General features: G+C 36.6%; 2 protein-coding genes across 6 annotated transcripts in view; both read right to left on the reverse strand.

Moving 5' to 3' along the window:
• LOC125779273 (uncharacterized) overlaps nucleotides 1-16228 on the reverse strand; it is an 854525-nt gene that overhangs the window by 807757 nt on the left and 30540 nt on the right. The gene's annotated exons all lie outside the window — the stretch shown is intronic.
• Nucleotides 1-16228, reverse strand: part of LOC105225759 (uncharacterized) — a 142562-nt gene that overhangs the window by 13721 nt on the left and 112613 nt on the right. Inside the window, exons 2-3 of one of the 2 annotated variants that reach the window (XM_049459976.1) lie at nucleotides 9764-9978; nucleotides 1166-4387 (exon numbers count right to left, since the gene is read on the reverse strand). In XM_049459976.1, coding sequence (XP_049315933.1) covers nucleotides 1166-4290 — 3125 coding nt within the window. In that variant the 5' untranslated portion in view covers nucleotides 4291-4387; nucleotides 9764-9978. Of the gene's footprint in view, nucleotides 1-1165; nucleotides 4840-9763; nucleotides 9979-16228 lie in introns of those variants that run through there. The other variant, XM_029550840.2, reaches the window with a different exon arrangement.

Below are 16228 nucleotides of genomic sequence, written 5' to 3' on the forward strand. Positions count from 1 at the left end.
TTACTTTTTTCCTTAAATCATTTGCATTGGGATTCCAGTTTAAATCTTCCCCCTTACACTAACCGTTTAAAACTTATAAATCTCCCGACACACGCTAGTCGTAGGGAGATGCTTGGTATAATATTTCTTGTAAAACTCATGAATGGGTCAGTCTGTAGCCCATCTTTCTTATCTGATATTAATTTAAGGACCCCGCTCGCTCTACCAGGCAGTTTAGACCCTTACTTTTAAAATTTTCTAGAACATATTTTGATTTAAACGAACCATTCCGCCGGATATGTCATGATTTCAATTCTCATTCCAGCACATTTGATCTAACAGACTCACTCTTTACCATTAAAAAAATTATTTTATCTACTCTTAACAAGTAACATTTAAAAATAATAAGCTTTAATCTAATTCATAATTTTGGCTGTTGAAATTTTTGTTTCTGTAGCTGAGCAGCTTAAGATCGCAACGCTTAAAACTCTCTTGCCTTTTATGACTCGGCTAATTCCGCTCGTTCGCGGATTGCGCCCCTAACGTCGGTTGGGCGGGAGGAGGGTAACCGTTGCGTATTATTACTATGTGTATATGATAAAGTGTTTTGATCTGAACAATTTGTTTAACAACTTAAGCGATGTCTTGTGAAAAATGTCTATGCCAAATTTCGTAAAGATACCTTGTCAAATTAAAAAGTTTCCTAAACAAGGACTTCATTTTGATCGTTCAGTTAGTATTGCAGCTATATGCTAAGTTTTCGATATCGACGGTTAAAACAAATTATCAGCTTCTTTTAGATCAATATACAATTTTACAAATTTCGTGACAAACCTAATAAACTCTTTCAGTGCACAAATTTTTTAAAAGAAAATCAGCAAATTACACACACACGCTAAGATGAATCATTAAGAGGCTGAGCCGAAAATAATTTATCTCCTTGGCAGGATGAAAGCAACTTTATCACCTGCTCTTTAACTTACATATATATTGCTAGCTAGTATAGAATTTGATAAAAAAATTATGACAACACGCTAATAGCATTGGTTGATACATACATATGTCTAGCCTAAAGTTTTAACAATGTGGATATATTATAACTTATTCAAAACTTTTCCACAATTAAATTACATGTATTTATAATTAAATTTAATAAATAGGCAATGGCTTCTCATACACTACTCACAGTTTATAGGTTGCATGGGGATCTTCTGAGAATTCGTCTATTATGAGGTCATCAATACTAGTACGTGGCGGACGATTTATACGTTTCAAATCCATTGATATATGTGGTTGTGGATGCTGCTGTTTTTTAGTTATTAACATGAAATTTGTCTGCATTTGTTGTTGTTGTTGCTGCTGATGTTGATTATGAAGGTGTTGTTCTTGTGAAAATTGTTGCTGGTGTTGTTGATATTCAAGGTGTTGTAATTGTTCTTGCAGTCGGGTCTGTTCGGTAGTGTGATGTAAATACGCAATTAAATGCTGCTGCTGTTCCTCATCATGCCTTTGCTCAAGCTGATGCTGTTGCTCAAAATGTTGAATCTGCTGATGGCTATGACGCAATGCATCATGCAACGAATGTAATTGTTGTGGGTGGCTATGTAAGTTATAATCATGCAAGGAAATTTGTTGTACTACTTGAGATGGATCATGAGGATATTGCTGTTGGTGGTGATGGTGATGATGACGATTTAACTCTTCTTGTTGTTGATGATCCTGTAGTTGTTGACGCTGCTGGTGCTGCATTTGTTGGCATAGCTCCTCCTGCATAAAGTGTTGAATGTCCTGACTCCCTTGTCTTGGCTGTTGTAACTGTAATTCAGTATTGTAGATATTCGTGGGGATCAGTGAAACTGAAGCATCGATGGACTGCCGCGTTATGTATTCACATTCCTGCTGTTTTTTTGAATGATGCATCTGATGCTCTTTATCATTAAAATCGATGACATTTTGTTTGCTGACAGCATGCTGTTGATGTTGGTCCTTTAACGGTTTCTCGTTGGTATCGTCTGATATCTTGTAACACAACTCAGCTGTCGCCGACAAGCAGGCCTCTGAACCACCATCAACAGTGGATTGGCAAAAATGAATGCTATTGTTATATCGTTGGTAGGGTTCGTTAGGCCTTGGGTCCCAGGGCTCATTGCGGTTATCTAAATTGTCGCTCGTGTTGCTGTGTGGAGGTGCGTAAGTCGTACCTGATGCAGATAAAGTTTCCCCTAACTTCTGAGAATTGTTCAAATTATAAGTACTTTCGCCTAACACATTGGCATTGACTATGTTTGTAGATGGCACTTGTGCCAAATGTTTGCCGTTTTCGCAATTATCAACGGTACTAGCTGCATCTACAGTTGCAACTGGTGTTGTTATTACTTCAGAAGACTCCGATTTTATAACACGAGAATTAGGAATATTATTAATAGTAACATTTGTTGTTACACAACCTTTTGTAGTCGTGGTAGTACTAATAGTAGAAGTAGTAGTAGTAGTAGTGGTAGTAGAAGTGGTACTAATGGTACAAGTAGTTTTATCACTTATATCATTTACAATTGTAGCAGTTGTTGATACTGTTGTTAATGCTGAGCTTTTGGTCTTACTAGTTTCGCCTAATGATAAGGCATATCGATTAACTCCTGCTTTTTCGATATACGCCTCATCATGTTGTTCAACATAATTCGAATCCTTGCTCGTCAAAGCTTTAGTGCTGACTCTATCAATTTCATCGTAGACATCATCCATATTTTTGTTGTGGCTTCGTGACGACTGCGTTGAATGTATAGTTTCGTTCAAATTAAGAGATGTTTTGCAATTACTCATGCCTTTAATATTTGTGGACGTTGGCACAACCTCTGCCAGCTGCTGTGAGTTACTATCACCTGAACGCTCCTGTGTATACACAGACTGCTGGCTGTTGTGATCCTTTATACAATGCAATTGACTGGATACATATGTTTGTTCTTTATTATAATTCTTTATTTTTTCCCTAACAGGGCTTTCACTTCTGCAGACCTTGTCGTTATTATCAATATTATTAGCACTGTTTTCAGCATTAGTTACATTTCCATTCGAATTACTGTGGTGCCAACAGCTGACAGCTGTAACATTTTCATATTGCTTTAAATCTACATCACTGTCAACGTTCGGGCTTGTTTTCGTTGCTGATCGCTCGTTTCCGTCACGGGTTGTATTGATTGAATCATATCTATAGCTATGGGTACGTTGTGCTGGACCGTTTGCTTGTGTGCTTTCTATGGATGTCGAATAGTGTGCCACAGGTCTACGGTCAGCCTCACTGAATTCGTGTAAGTTACCATTCTGTTGCTTATCGGTAGATTCAAGATCTCGTATTGTACTTTGTCGTGCATACGGTTGATGTAGTTCTTGGTGTTTTGACAATTGCTTATCTGGATTGAACGGCACATTTTCTTCCCAGTGCCGAGGATTGCAGGGTGCTATTTTCGTAGTAGCATCATTAGTACGCGTTTCATTATGATCGCCATACTGATTACTCTGAAATCTATTACTATCTGTGCACTCCTTTCCATTATAAAACATTCCGGCCGTATATTGTGTAAGTGAATTAGTTGATGTTTCCCGCATTTTCAAACTATTATTATCATTTAGAATTCCGAAATTATTATAGTCTAGCACACTTGATGTGTCAGTGTCAAGTCGTTGTTTACCTAATTGGTCCCCCAACATATCTTCACCTTCAAGCTTTTCTCTAGAACTGCTGTTATCAGAATTAAAAAGCCAATTTTCACAACCATCGGCATGTTCATTATGAGCATCATCCTCACAACAATTAGAACTTCCAATATCCGCTTTATTTACCACTTTTTGGGCCATACGTTTGCGATATTTATTTATCAGCGCGCGTTTGCTTTGATCTCTGTAACTAGCGTCTTCATCTTGCTTTATCCGCTTGCGTTCCGAAGCATAACTTCTTTTGCTAACTTTCGTGACAGTTTCTTGCTTTAGACCAGTTATAGATGAACGCAGTATCTTTTTTGCATGTGCTTCGCCATCGTTCATATAAGGACTACTACCTTCGATATTGCTACTGTCGTAATTTGATGAAACAAACTCTGAGAGATGCAAGTTCTTAGAAAACACTGTTGTTTTATCACCCTCGTCTGTCTTGCATACTAGACGGCTTTGTGCCTCCATTTGAATCTTTTCCTTGAGCTCTTCTTCATGTTGTAGTTGGTGCTGCTGTTGCAATTTGTTGCGTGTTATACGGCTGTGATCTTCTTCAGTTAAATAACGTTTACGTTTGCGGTCCCGTTCACGTTCCGTTATATCCATTTTGTTGATGCCGCTTTTCCTAATATTGTCACTGTTATCGTTTAATATACGCTCGCTATTCGCATCAAAGGAAACAGCGTCCACCTCCAGCACCCCACTGTAATTAGAGTCGGACAAATTATTCGAAAAATTCTCAGTTCCCGGCAGTTGTAAGGTAATGTTTTTGGGGTTCATTTCGTGTTCCAGTGTAGTTTCTAATGTGATAGTATCATCTACAATATTGTATTTGGTTGGAGTTTTAAGCTTGTTTAAAGTCGATTTATCAGGTGTAATATCTTCTATTTTTTCTATTACGTTGTTGCTAGTTTCATTGCTTATATCTAAATTGTAACTCTTACTTCTTTTGAGCCTGATGAATATGTGCTGAACAATTAAGTTAATATTGTCAGCCTTTTTGGCTACAAATGGGCTAAGTGTTTCTTGTAAATTGCGTTTTCCACTATTCTGCTTGTATTTGTAGATAATGTAAATTTCCCTGGCTGTACTGAGTGGGGCTAATGTTGTCGTTTCCCTATACAATGCTATCGTTTGCATATTTTATCCCTTGCATAGAATTGTGTAATCCAGTCATGGAACGACCCCTCCAGTTTCTCTAACGACTGTCTAACTAAAATTTTCCGCTTAGCTGTAGCACCAAATGTTCGGACTCGTGCCACCTAACAAGAAGGATATATACATATGCACACTAAAGTTTAGGAAATCATACATTTCTTTCCTACTGGTTTAGGTTTGTTGTGTTTTTGACAAAATAAACGATTGATCACTTCTGTAATTTAATATTTCCTTATTTCTTTACAACATTCTCTTATGTACATTTCTTGCGGTTCCCACCGGGCTTTGACCTAATATTCTTATACTTTAACACCAAGTCGCAACAGTTTTGTTCACCTAGCGATTACTTGCAACATCTACAAGTAATCGTGATAGACACAAATTTATTGGCATATATCAAGATTAGATGATCGTACCAGCGCTAATTTAAGTTAAACTTTAGATACATTGACAAAGCTTGGGGGTACAAATGTTCCTTATTCTCACGAGGTTGTTATTGCGGATAAGCAAAATCAGACCATTGTTATGTACAAAAAAAAACTCCGTTAATAAAAAAAAAAAAAACAAAATAAGTGCTCTACGAGTATTTATCTTATGATCGCGGTGTGGAAAATTATTTGTACTTTAAAAAAGAAGCGACGTTAACTTCGGCTGAAGCGAAGCTATAATATCCTTCACAGATTCATTTCTCAAAGCAACTACATATATGGTATGTAAGAGTATAAACAATCTAAAAAGCTAAACGACCAACTCTTTGCATCCAACGGACAACATTTTGTTGGTTCATTCTATCCACGATGTTTGATATAACAACTTAATAAAAAAATATGGTTTTATGAAAAACTTCATCTTGATCGGTCAATTTGAAAGGCAGCTATATGCTATAATGTTCCGATCTGAACAATTTACTCCGATTCTTTCAAGAGCACGATTTTTTCGCGTTAAAAAACGTTACAGTAACCCTTTATTTGTATCTTTATTTGTCACTTGAACCATTCAAAATAGTAAAACTGATTTAAAGTATGCAAAACAAAAACTTGGTGGCACTAAAGATTGCGGTTATACGACTGTAATGAGGTATACGCTTACTCTCTTGTACGAATTCAACTCGATAACTTAGTTGTTGGTTTTACATGTATTTTTTTTACAAGAGAGCAGAGAAATGGGGAATCGAATACAGAGTTTTGAAATTTGTTACACATTATGTTGGAAAATTGCAGCCCACAAAGTATTCTTTGCCCAAAACTGTAAAAGGTTTTAACAACGTAAAAATACAAAACCATCATTTGATACAAGGCATTAAAGTAGGGAAGGCATCTGCGGCTTTAAAATGTTTTGTAAGTGGACAAGGCCCTGCTTTTAATAAGTTTGCAGTGCACATCTCATAAAAAACTAAACTTAATCAAAATTACTGATAACAATTTCTTTCAGAACATTGTCAGACAATGTTAAATAGAATGACAACCAAGCTTACTCCTCATTTACAAGTAGAAAACTACCAAAAATTCAAAAACTCCTCGAATAAATACTGATTTGGTTATGGTGTACAATTGTGGCAAAAGGGGGTTAATTACGGCCAATAGTTTGGGATGGAGTCATGTGTAGAAGTTCACGCAAGTGAGGAAAGTTCTCTGATCGCCATTCACTTGGGAGTGGCCAGAATTGATTATTTACATATGACTCAAGCAGCTCACGACTTCCGTTCTTTGACCAAGTATCCTCTGGGTAGCCTAAGAACATCCGTTTGAAGGCGAGCTAAAGTGAGAAGCGAAACATCCCCTGCATAGGGTTGTGCGCTGGGTTTGGGACCCGCCACGTAAAAAACACCCCCAATGAAAAGGAAAAAAACAGCCTCGGATGAGAGACCCTCCCTTTTGATGACGGCCGCTGTTGTTGACTCGGCTATAATCGCGTAAGCGGTGTCTACGCCAGTAAAGAAGAAAAAGAAGTTTCCATAGCATCCATATACAAAAATTTTCGAACGGTCAATGTATCAGATATCATTGAATACTTGCAGACAAAAAAAGAGAGAGACCGAAATGCGTGCGTACGAAGAGCTTGAGAAGCTGGCCGACAAGGGTAATGCTTGAAAATTCTACGAAAAACTACGGCGACTAACAGAATGTTTCGAGACCAGAGCATACACTTGTAGAACCCCCAGAGGTGATCTATTTACTGATGCCCAGAAGATACTAAAATTATGGAGGGAACACTCTTCCAGCCTGCTGAATAGCAGTGAAAGTCTAACGCCAGAAGAAGGCGAACCCTATTCCCCAATCGATGAAGAAGTTCGAATAGCATTTACCCGTCTGAAGAACAACAAAGCGGCGGGGGCCGATAGATTTCTGGCCGAGCTATTCAAACACAGGGGCGAAGAACTGTTAAGGAGCATGCATCATCTTCTTTGTAGAATATGGTCGAACGAAAGCATGCCCAACGATTGTAATTTAAGTGCGGTCTGCCTAAACCACAAAAAGGGAGACCCCACAATCTGCGCCAACCGTGGGGTAAGCCTCCTCAACATCGCGTATAAGATTCTATTGAGCGTATTGTGTGAAAGATTAAAGCCCACCGTCAACAAACTAATTGAACCTTATCAGTGTGGCTTTAGGCCTGGAAAATCAACAACTCAACAGGTATACACCATACGCAAAATCTTGGAAAAGGCATAGAAAAGAGAATCAACGCGCATAACCTCTTCGTCGATTTCAAATTGGACCTTATCAGTGTGGCTTTAGGCCTGGAAAATCAACAACTCAACAGGTATACACCATACGCAAAATCTTGGAAAAGGCATATGAAAAGAGAATCAACGCGCATAACCTCTTCGTCGATTTCAAAGCTGCTTCTGACTGCACGAAAAAGATCTGCCTTTATACCGCGATGTCTGAACTTGGTATCCCCGCAAAACTAATGCTGTGTAAACTGAAATTGAGCCATGCCAAAAGCTCCGTCAGGATAAGGAAGGAACTCTCCAAGCCGGTCGATACCTAATGAGGTATGAGACTTCTTCAATCTACTCTTTGAGAAAATAATTCGAGCTGCAGAACTAAATAATCATCCTCTATAAGAGTATACAGCTGCTGACGTATGCCTCAACAACCACGCCGTTAGTTCTGCTTTCTCCAGAATAGATAAGGCAGTGAAGCAAATGGGTCTGATGGTCGGAAGGCGTAGATAATTTTGTCTATCTTGGAACCAGTATTAACAGCAACTAAAAAGTCAGCTTCGAAATCCATCGCAAAATAACTCTTGCCAACAGGTGCTTCTTTGAACTGAACGGCGAGTATCGCATTCGATGGAACGATGAGCTGTAGAGATATACGATGACATTGACATAGTTCAGCGAATTAAAAGACAACGGCTACGCTGGCTAGTTCATATCGTCCGAATGGACAAAAACACTCCAGCTCTGAAAGTATTCGACGCAGTACTTGTCGAGGAAAGCAGAAGAAGAGGAAGACTTCCACTCCGTTGGAAAGACCAGGTGCAGAAGGACCTGGCTTCGCTTGAAATCGCCAATTGGCGCCACATTGCGAAAAGAAGAAACGCTGTTTTCTACGTCAGTAAAAAAGAAGAGTACTAACAATGTTTCATACATTTAAAATCTTGCAGTTCCGTTCTTAGATTTTAAATTTTAATCAAATTTTTTTTTTTTAATATCGGCTTAAAGTGTAGTACTATTAAAAGTTTAAATAAGTGTGTACACAGAGCTTGTCCGGAAAGTAAAAGGACTGAGTCGATTTAAAAAAAATTATTGAACCAATCGTTATAATTCTTTAAAAACTTTTAATATAGGCTCCTTCCGCGTCGATGCAGCGCTGCCAGCGCGATTTCCAAGCATTGAAGGCATCACGGAAGGCATTATCCGGAATAGCCTTGAAAGCCGAAGGATCTCCTTCCATCGGCCTTTTCAGGCAAGGAGTCCCTCCGGACTGTAGGGCGGCTGCGTTGGGATGTCGGCTTTGGTCAGGTATCTATTCACAAGAAAGGCAGCGTGATCAGGGGCGTTGTAGTGGTGCAACTTCCAATCAGCTGCGATGTCTTGTCGGATCCGATTGACCCTTGTTTGAGTTTCATGAAAACTTCCACGTAAAACTTGGCGTTGACGGTTTGTCCAGGAGGAACAAATTCGTTCACCATGAATGAGTTTTATGTAAAAAATACAATGAGCATCGTTTTCACTTTGGATTTGCTCATTCTTCCTTTTTTTGGGCGAGTAGACACCTGGCACTCCAAAAAGGCTTGGTGCCACCGAAACACACCACTTCTAAAGCAACATCTGGTTAAGACTGCATGATCATATCAAACGTCTCTGTCGCAGATTTACCGAGTTTCAAACCTTTGCTCTAACATTTTGCATTTTCGGCTTGCACCACTCACAGAAACACATCGCGCGAAGATGTTTGTCCTGACACTTTAGGTGCTCGGAGACAACTGATCAGCCGCTCATACGTTATCCAGTCGGTTCGTGAGTTAAGGAACGTATTCCTTATGATATAATCATTGAAACATTCTGTTTATAACATTAAAGAAAATGCATCAAAACAATCTTGAGTTTGAATACCCCATTAAACTTATCTTAGAACAAACAATATATATGTAAACAAACCTAAACAAATATAATAATAGATAGTACATCTGTATCTTAACAAACTGTCAACTAGTAACAAGGAAACATACTAGTTAGTATAAATAGAAGTAAGAACCTTGTAGTAAGTTAGTCTTAAGAGTATTAATTAAAAGTACACATTTCAGTGCAGCTTGAAAATAGTTCTGTTGACAAATTTTTACTTCATGTAAAAATTAACTCGTTCACGCTCCGAAGTGCAGTCGCGGCGGAAGAAAATCAGTCCTATTACTTTCCGAACAAACCCTGTAATATAGTTTCTGAATAAATGTTTTCTGAAGCTAAACTTACATCCTCAATTTGTTATGGTAAATAGCATTATGCCATCCAGTATAAAATTTGCATCATTCTAGACTTTTAGATCTGATTCCTTCCTTCTGCATCAATTGCTTAATAAGCCTCTATTGTTTCCTTTAGTGCCAAAACGACTTTGACAAGATACATTTCTGAAACTTATACGTTGTGCGTTAATGGTTACCTTGTTACAAAGCAAAGCCAAATTAAACCTGAAATGGAAAAACTTCATTAAATTGGATTACTTGAGTGGTTTCTTTTTCTTGATTTAAATTTTCTATTTACTTATTTATTAATTTTATACACGTAGACTTCACACCTCAAGCAATTTACAGTGGCTACATTTTTTGATATAGAATGAGCTTTTAACAACATAAAGCAAGCACGATCACCCAGTCTTTGACACAGATCAGTATAGATGACAGGTTGTGCAGATGGATTCAATCACTGCATATGAACAGAATTATTATAGCATTACACAGTTTAGTCACACAAATCCTGTGAAGTTCTATTGTACAACTGCGGGAGGATACAGACAACAATTTACACAGACGGCTGGCCAGACGGCACTCCTATCCTCGTCGTCGTCGAAGATCAACTCCAGCGTAGTAAACAAAGTCAGTGCCCAGCTCTATCACAAACAGACATCGAACTTTTGGAAAACATCATCAAAAAACTAAGCACGAAGAGGCAGCACTCTTACTTACCTACTTATGTTCATTTAGCCCAGAAAGGTTCACATTACAAGAACTGACAGCAAAATCCTTAGCAGATTAACAGATCTATCACTAATGCCAGGGATGGGCATATTAGCCATCAGTGGCATTTTGCCCGTGCGGGCACGAGTGCACATTTTGAGGGCTAGGTGAGGGGATCATCGCGGGCAAACATGAAGAGGGAAGTGAGCGCAACGTATTTTACCACTACATATTTACAAATGAGAGCAACGTATTTTCTCACACCATGTTTACAAATGAGAGCGCACGCATATATGGGAAGTTGCACTGTGGGTAATAATTATAAAATTGCCTAAGTATTTAAATTTCTTTGTAACTACCATAAATTTATAAAATGTAAGACAAATAACAAAAAGTATAATAAATATTTGATTTTAGTAATCATTTTTTTTAATACGTCTTTATATCAGCATTTAATTTTGTTTATCTGAAATAATAAATTATATGTTTGGTTTAATCTCATTTGCTATAGCTACACGCATTATTGTACCAAAATTTAAGTAAATCAGATAACCTACTTCTTATTTTAGATATAATTTTCGAAGCAAAAAGTTTCAAACCAGGTTATTTCTTTAAACTTCCTTATAAAAAGTAATTTCAGTAATAACTTCAATTTATGAACCACTGTTTCTTCAAACACATATGACCAAATGAATCTTATGAGAGCGCAATGTAAATAATTACCCAACAACCCTTCTACCACCCGCCAATCGTAGAATTTCCAACGACATTAGGTTTTTCGCAGGGTTGTCAGGCTCGATATACTGTAGTAATTATAAAAATTGTCTTCAATATATTTGAAATTTTCTTAAAATAACTCAAATTCAAATTTTAATACATTTCCAGAGGCAACTTAAATTTTTAAAATTTAACAAAACAATTACATATAGAAAAAAACCTCAATTCTTTGAATATTTTGATAAGACAACCAAACTGAAAATATCACAAATCATATATTTATATAAGCATTTTCATTAAATGGAACTGCAATATGTTTAAACACAATATATATAATGGTCATAAGTATCTTTTTTTATACATATGTATATGCAGATATGCATATGTACCAGAGACCTGCACGAGTAATTAAAAAAGTAACATGTTAGCGAGCGGCGATGCCGATGCGGCGAGTACACGCTACGTAACGGTACTTTGGCATCGTAGGCATCGGCATCGTGGGTATCGGCATCGCGGCATCGCCGATTACTAACATGTTACCAGTGGTCGGCATTTCTTAGCACAATTGTGCAAACTAACTTCACACCAGAGACCTGCATTGAGTATGATCGATCCGGTTTGATCAGCCTCGCTCAAAACGGTCACAACTCAGCACAGCGGTTCGCAACAAAATTGTTCGATCGAGTTTCGTGCTCAAAACGAAGGAGTTCGATCAATTGATTTGATTGCTCTGCTTACTGATTGAAACTGATTGTTCGGTTCCGGTATAATGATTGGAAATGATTGTACAGAAAACCACGATCGAGTCCAATGATGCACGAAAACTCATACATCGATCAAGTGTGCGCTTGAATTGATTGTGATTGAACCAATTAGATCGAGAATTGCCCTGCAAATATGTACATATGTGCATAGTTTGTATGTACATATTTGTGTGTTTTAACGGAAACAAGTTGCGATGCATAAAATTCAAAACATTACTGCATATATTTCTTCATTTTTAACGCTTAAAACTAAAATTCAATTAATGCTTAAAATTAATAAACAAAGGTAATGCTTAAAATATTAGGGAACAGAAATTTCAAATTTTTATCACTTCTTCATTGAGATCAACAAAAACTTAAAATTAAAAGAAGGTAATAAACTTGGTTTCTTAATCGCTAAAACTTTTAAAAATGAATTTAAAAACAATAAATTGTCAACTGAACATGGTCCGAGCCTATTTCTTTTCTCAGTTATAATATTTCCAGCTAAAGAAAAAGAACGCTCAGCGACTGCGCTGCTGGCAGGAACAACATGGTATGACCAAACGGTTAGATTGTGATCGATCGGAATGCAAGCAGCATTCTCGAACATTCTTTGCTGCTCACACAAGGCGTTCGATCGAGAAAAATCATTACGAAACAAACAACAGTGATTGAAACTGATTGTTCGCTTTGAGCACGCTCGCTTGCGATCATTTATTTTTGTTGAAGCAAAGTTTTCCGTCACAAACAATCTGAGTCAATGATCGGGTATGATTGAAAAAATTGTGATCGTTGCAGCTCTCTGCTTCACACGTACGCTTACGCTCTATCGTTCAGTCGTTGTCGAGCCAGCAACGAATTAACATCATGTAAGATTATAGCGCAAAACCAAATATGCTCTGCGAGAAATATTTTATGTTTTTAAATACCTTTGGTGCCATGCAATGCCTTTCATGTTCCAAGTCTTTTAAAGATAATAGGGAATATATCCTTAAAATACATTTTGTTAATTTTCATTATTTTATAATTTTGCTTACAAAATTTGCTTAATTTTAATTCCAATTTCTCACTAGGCTACTCTTTTTGCTACTTTTTTTCGTGCTCACCAACACAGTGACAGATCCTCTCATGCCGACCACTGCATGTTACTCAATAAGTATTGTGCGCGAAGAAAAGAACTTCGTTTCATTTGCCATTGACGATACCAGATAGTAATCGTACGATGCCACGATGCCGCGATGCCGATGCGCAATGTTATAGCCCTGACAGACGACAGCGCTAATATTCATTAGCGGGCTTAATTTACATTTATTTGCGCATTTGACCCATGTTAATGCAAGTTTGTAATGCACAAGAATTTCGTAGATTTGATTGAATTTAACAAATTTGAGTACGCAACACTGCTCAAAAATGGCCGATTTTTGCTATTTTTTGACAGATGTCGCACTTTGTTATCCATTTTTCCAACATTCTTCGCTTTTTTGTACACTTTTTCCGCATTACAATCAATTATTGCTTTTAATTTCACTTTATTATCTTTTAACGTAGTTAATAATAAACGAATTTGTTCGTACAATTTATATTGATTTTCCGAAAATACCCAAATTTCTATTAATAATTTATCTTATTCATTTTTATTTCACTTTTAAAATAAATAAACAAATTTTACTATCAGCTGTCTAAATGCACAAGTCTACCGTCTGTCACCATAAAATTTCAATGCGCATCAGCGTTACTTAAGGCGCATTAATTTTGCTCGTCTGTTAGGGCCATTACCTTCGTATCGTGGTAATCGTCAGAAGTGTTACTTAGTAACGTAGTCGTACGATGCCTACCTTAATCGTGCAGGTCTCTGATATGTACGTATAATAGCCCTGACAGACGACAGCGCTAATATGCATTAACGGGTTTAATTTACATTTATTTGCGCATTTGACCCATGTTAATGCAAGTTTGTAATGCACAAGAATTCCGTGCATTTGGTTGAATTTACTAAATTTGAGTAGGCAACACTGCTCAAAAATGGCCGATTTTTACTATTTATTGACAGATGTCGCACTTTTGCTATCCATTTTTCCAATATTCTTAACTTTTTTGCACACTTACAATCAATTATTGCTATTAATTTCACTCTATTATCTTTTAACGTAGATAATAATAAACGAATTTTTTCGTTAAATTTATATTGATTTTCCAAAATTACCAAAATTTCTTTTAATAATTTATCTTATTCATTTTTATTTCACTTTTTTTTAATAAAGAAACAAATTTCACTATCAGCTGTCCAAATGCACAAGCCTGCCGTCTGCCACCATAAAATTTCAACTCGCTTTAGCGTTGATTAAGGCGCCTTAATTTTGCTCGTCTGTCAGGGTTATAAAAGCCAAAAACTTGATAAAAGTTTTCCCAATTGTAACTAAAATGAGTTTTTACAACTGGCATCACCACCATTGACTGATCTATCACATGACAGTGGTGTGAACAAAATAGGAACAACCATAAGGTGTTGTGAAGTTTTAAAACTTCCACTCTTAAATTTGTGTACAATGTCAGTATTGCCGCAACCACTCTGCCAGAGATAAAGAGATCCCCAACTCTCCTGTCACTGGAAATGTGATAGCCGCTCACCTACCGAACTTTGACAGTTGATTGGATTGGGTAGGTATTGACGTTTTGCAATTGGAATGACTGGAACGGCCAGATTGAAATTATACCAAAAATATATGTGAACGGAGGAATTTGTTGCCGCCGTTCAAGTTCGCTAATAAAAATTTAAAACAATGAAAATCAAAGAAAATGCGAAATTTAAATATATTTTATGAAACGTTTTGTAATTTGATGCATAATAGAAATAATTTTCTATTACAATTGATTAAAAACTGTTATTATTTGAGAACTAACAGGCGGCTTAGTTCACCTTATTAAGTATTGAAAGATCGAAAGTCAGTTGTTTTAATATACCATAAAATCATAGAAAAGGATTTAAGTAGTTTCGCCATATATTAAAAGTCCAATATATAATAATTTGCATTCGTAATAAATGTTGGGTATTTTAATTTAAAATGCCCAAAAATTCTTATTTCGTTCGATCTGGCCATAATGGAAAATGTTATAAAAAACGCTTATTTTGAGGCGCTCTCACACTGGAATAAGTTGGGCATCCCATTATCCCTGCCAGAGATAATGAGATGTCCAACTCCTCTCTCACTGGAAGTGAGAGAACAATTGCTAAACGTCAAAACCACCTTAACTTTGACAGTTGACTGGATTGAGGATATTTTGACGTTTAGCAATTGGAAACGAGCGATGGCCAGACTGAAATCTTACCAAAAAATATGAAAACGGAGGGATTTGTTGCATCGTTGAAGACCACGTATAAAAAATGTTAAGCAATGAAAATTAAAATTTATGAAATTTAAAGGTATTTGATGAAACGTTTTGTAATGTGATGCATCATAGTATTATTTATTAAAAACATTTATTGATTAAGAGCTAAAAAGCTTAAATCCTTTTATTGGGTATTGAAAGTTCAAAAGTCAATTGTTCTAATATACTTTAAAAAGATTTACATAGTTTCTCCATATAATAAATAACCATTATATAGTAGTTTTTATTCGTACTAAATGTTGGGTGTTTTAATTTAAAATGCCCAAAAATTTTTATTTTGTTCGATCTGGCCATAATGGAAAATGTTATAAAAAAACGCTTATTTTGAGGCGCTCTTACACTGGAATAAGTTGGGCATCCCATTATCCCTGATCCCTGCACTCTGCGATGAACATCAAGTTACGGAGGAATGTAATTGATTTTTTTCGCAACTTTTCTCTAGCCCCCGTGCGCACTTTGATAACTTTGCGGGCTAAAAATGTGCCCATCCCTGACTAATGCAATAGGGGATTCTGGAGTATCAGGCAAAACAATAATTCGGATGAAAGACTTGCCGACGTTCTCAAAGTTACAAAAACTGATAACATCAATGCTATTACGAATAATTTCATCTTAGGAGAAGCCCATCATGGTAGACAGTGCCTATTCCTATAATTTAGACAATATAAGCTCCAAACTATTTTCAATGGTTGTAAAAAGTAGAAAACAGTTTCAATATGCCAGTAATAAATATACATTTATTATTATTATTTTGAGAACTAAAAAACTAATAATGGGTTTTTTGGGATATAAATTTGATTTTTTTCTTTGTGGTTCTCTTAGACAAATTTTACAAATATGCACATGGGCTGCATTTTTCTTTATAGCGTGCGACATAAAGAAGTGTGCAACACAAATATTGGAATTCACGAAAA

Source organism: Bactrocera dorsalis, chromosome 6 (assembly GCF_023373825.1).
Source record: "Bactrocera dorsalis isolate Fly_Bdor chromosome 6, ASM2337382v1, whole genome shotgun sequence".
Taxonomy (NCBI): Eukaryota; Metazoa; Arthropoda; class Insecta; order Diptera; family Tephritidae; genus Bactrocera; species Bactrocera dorsalis.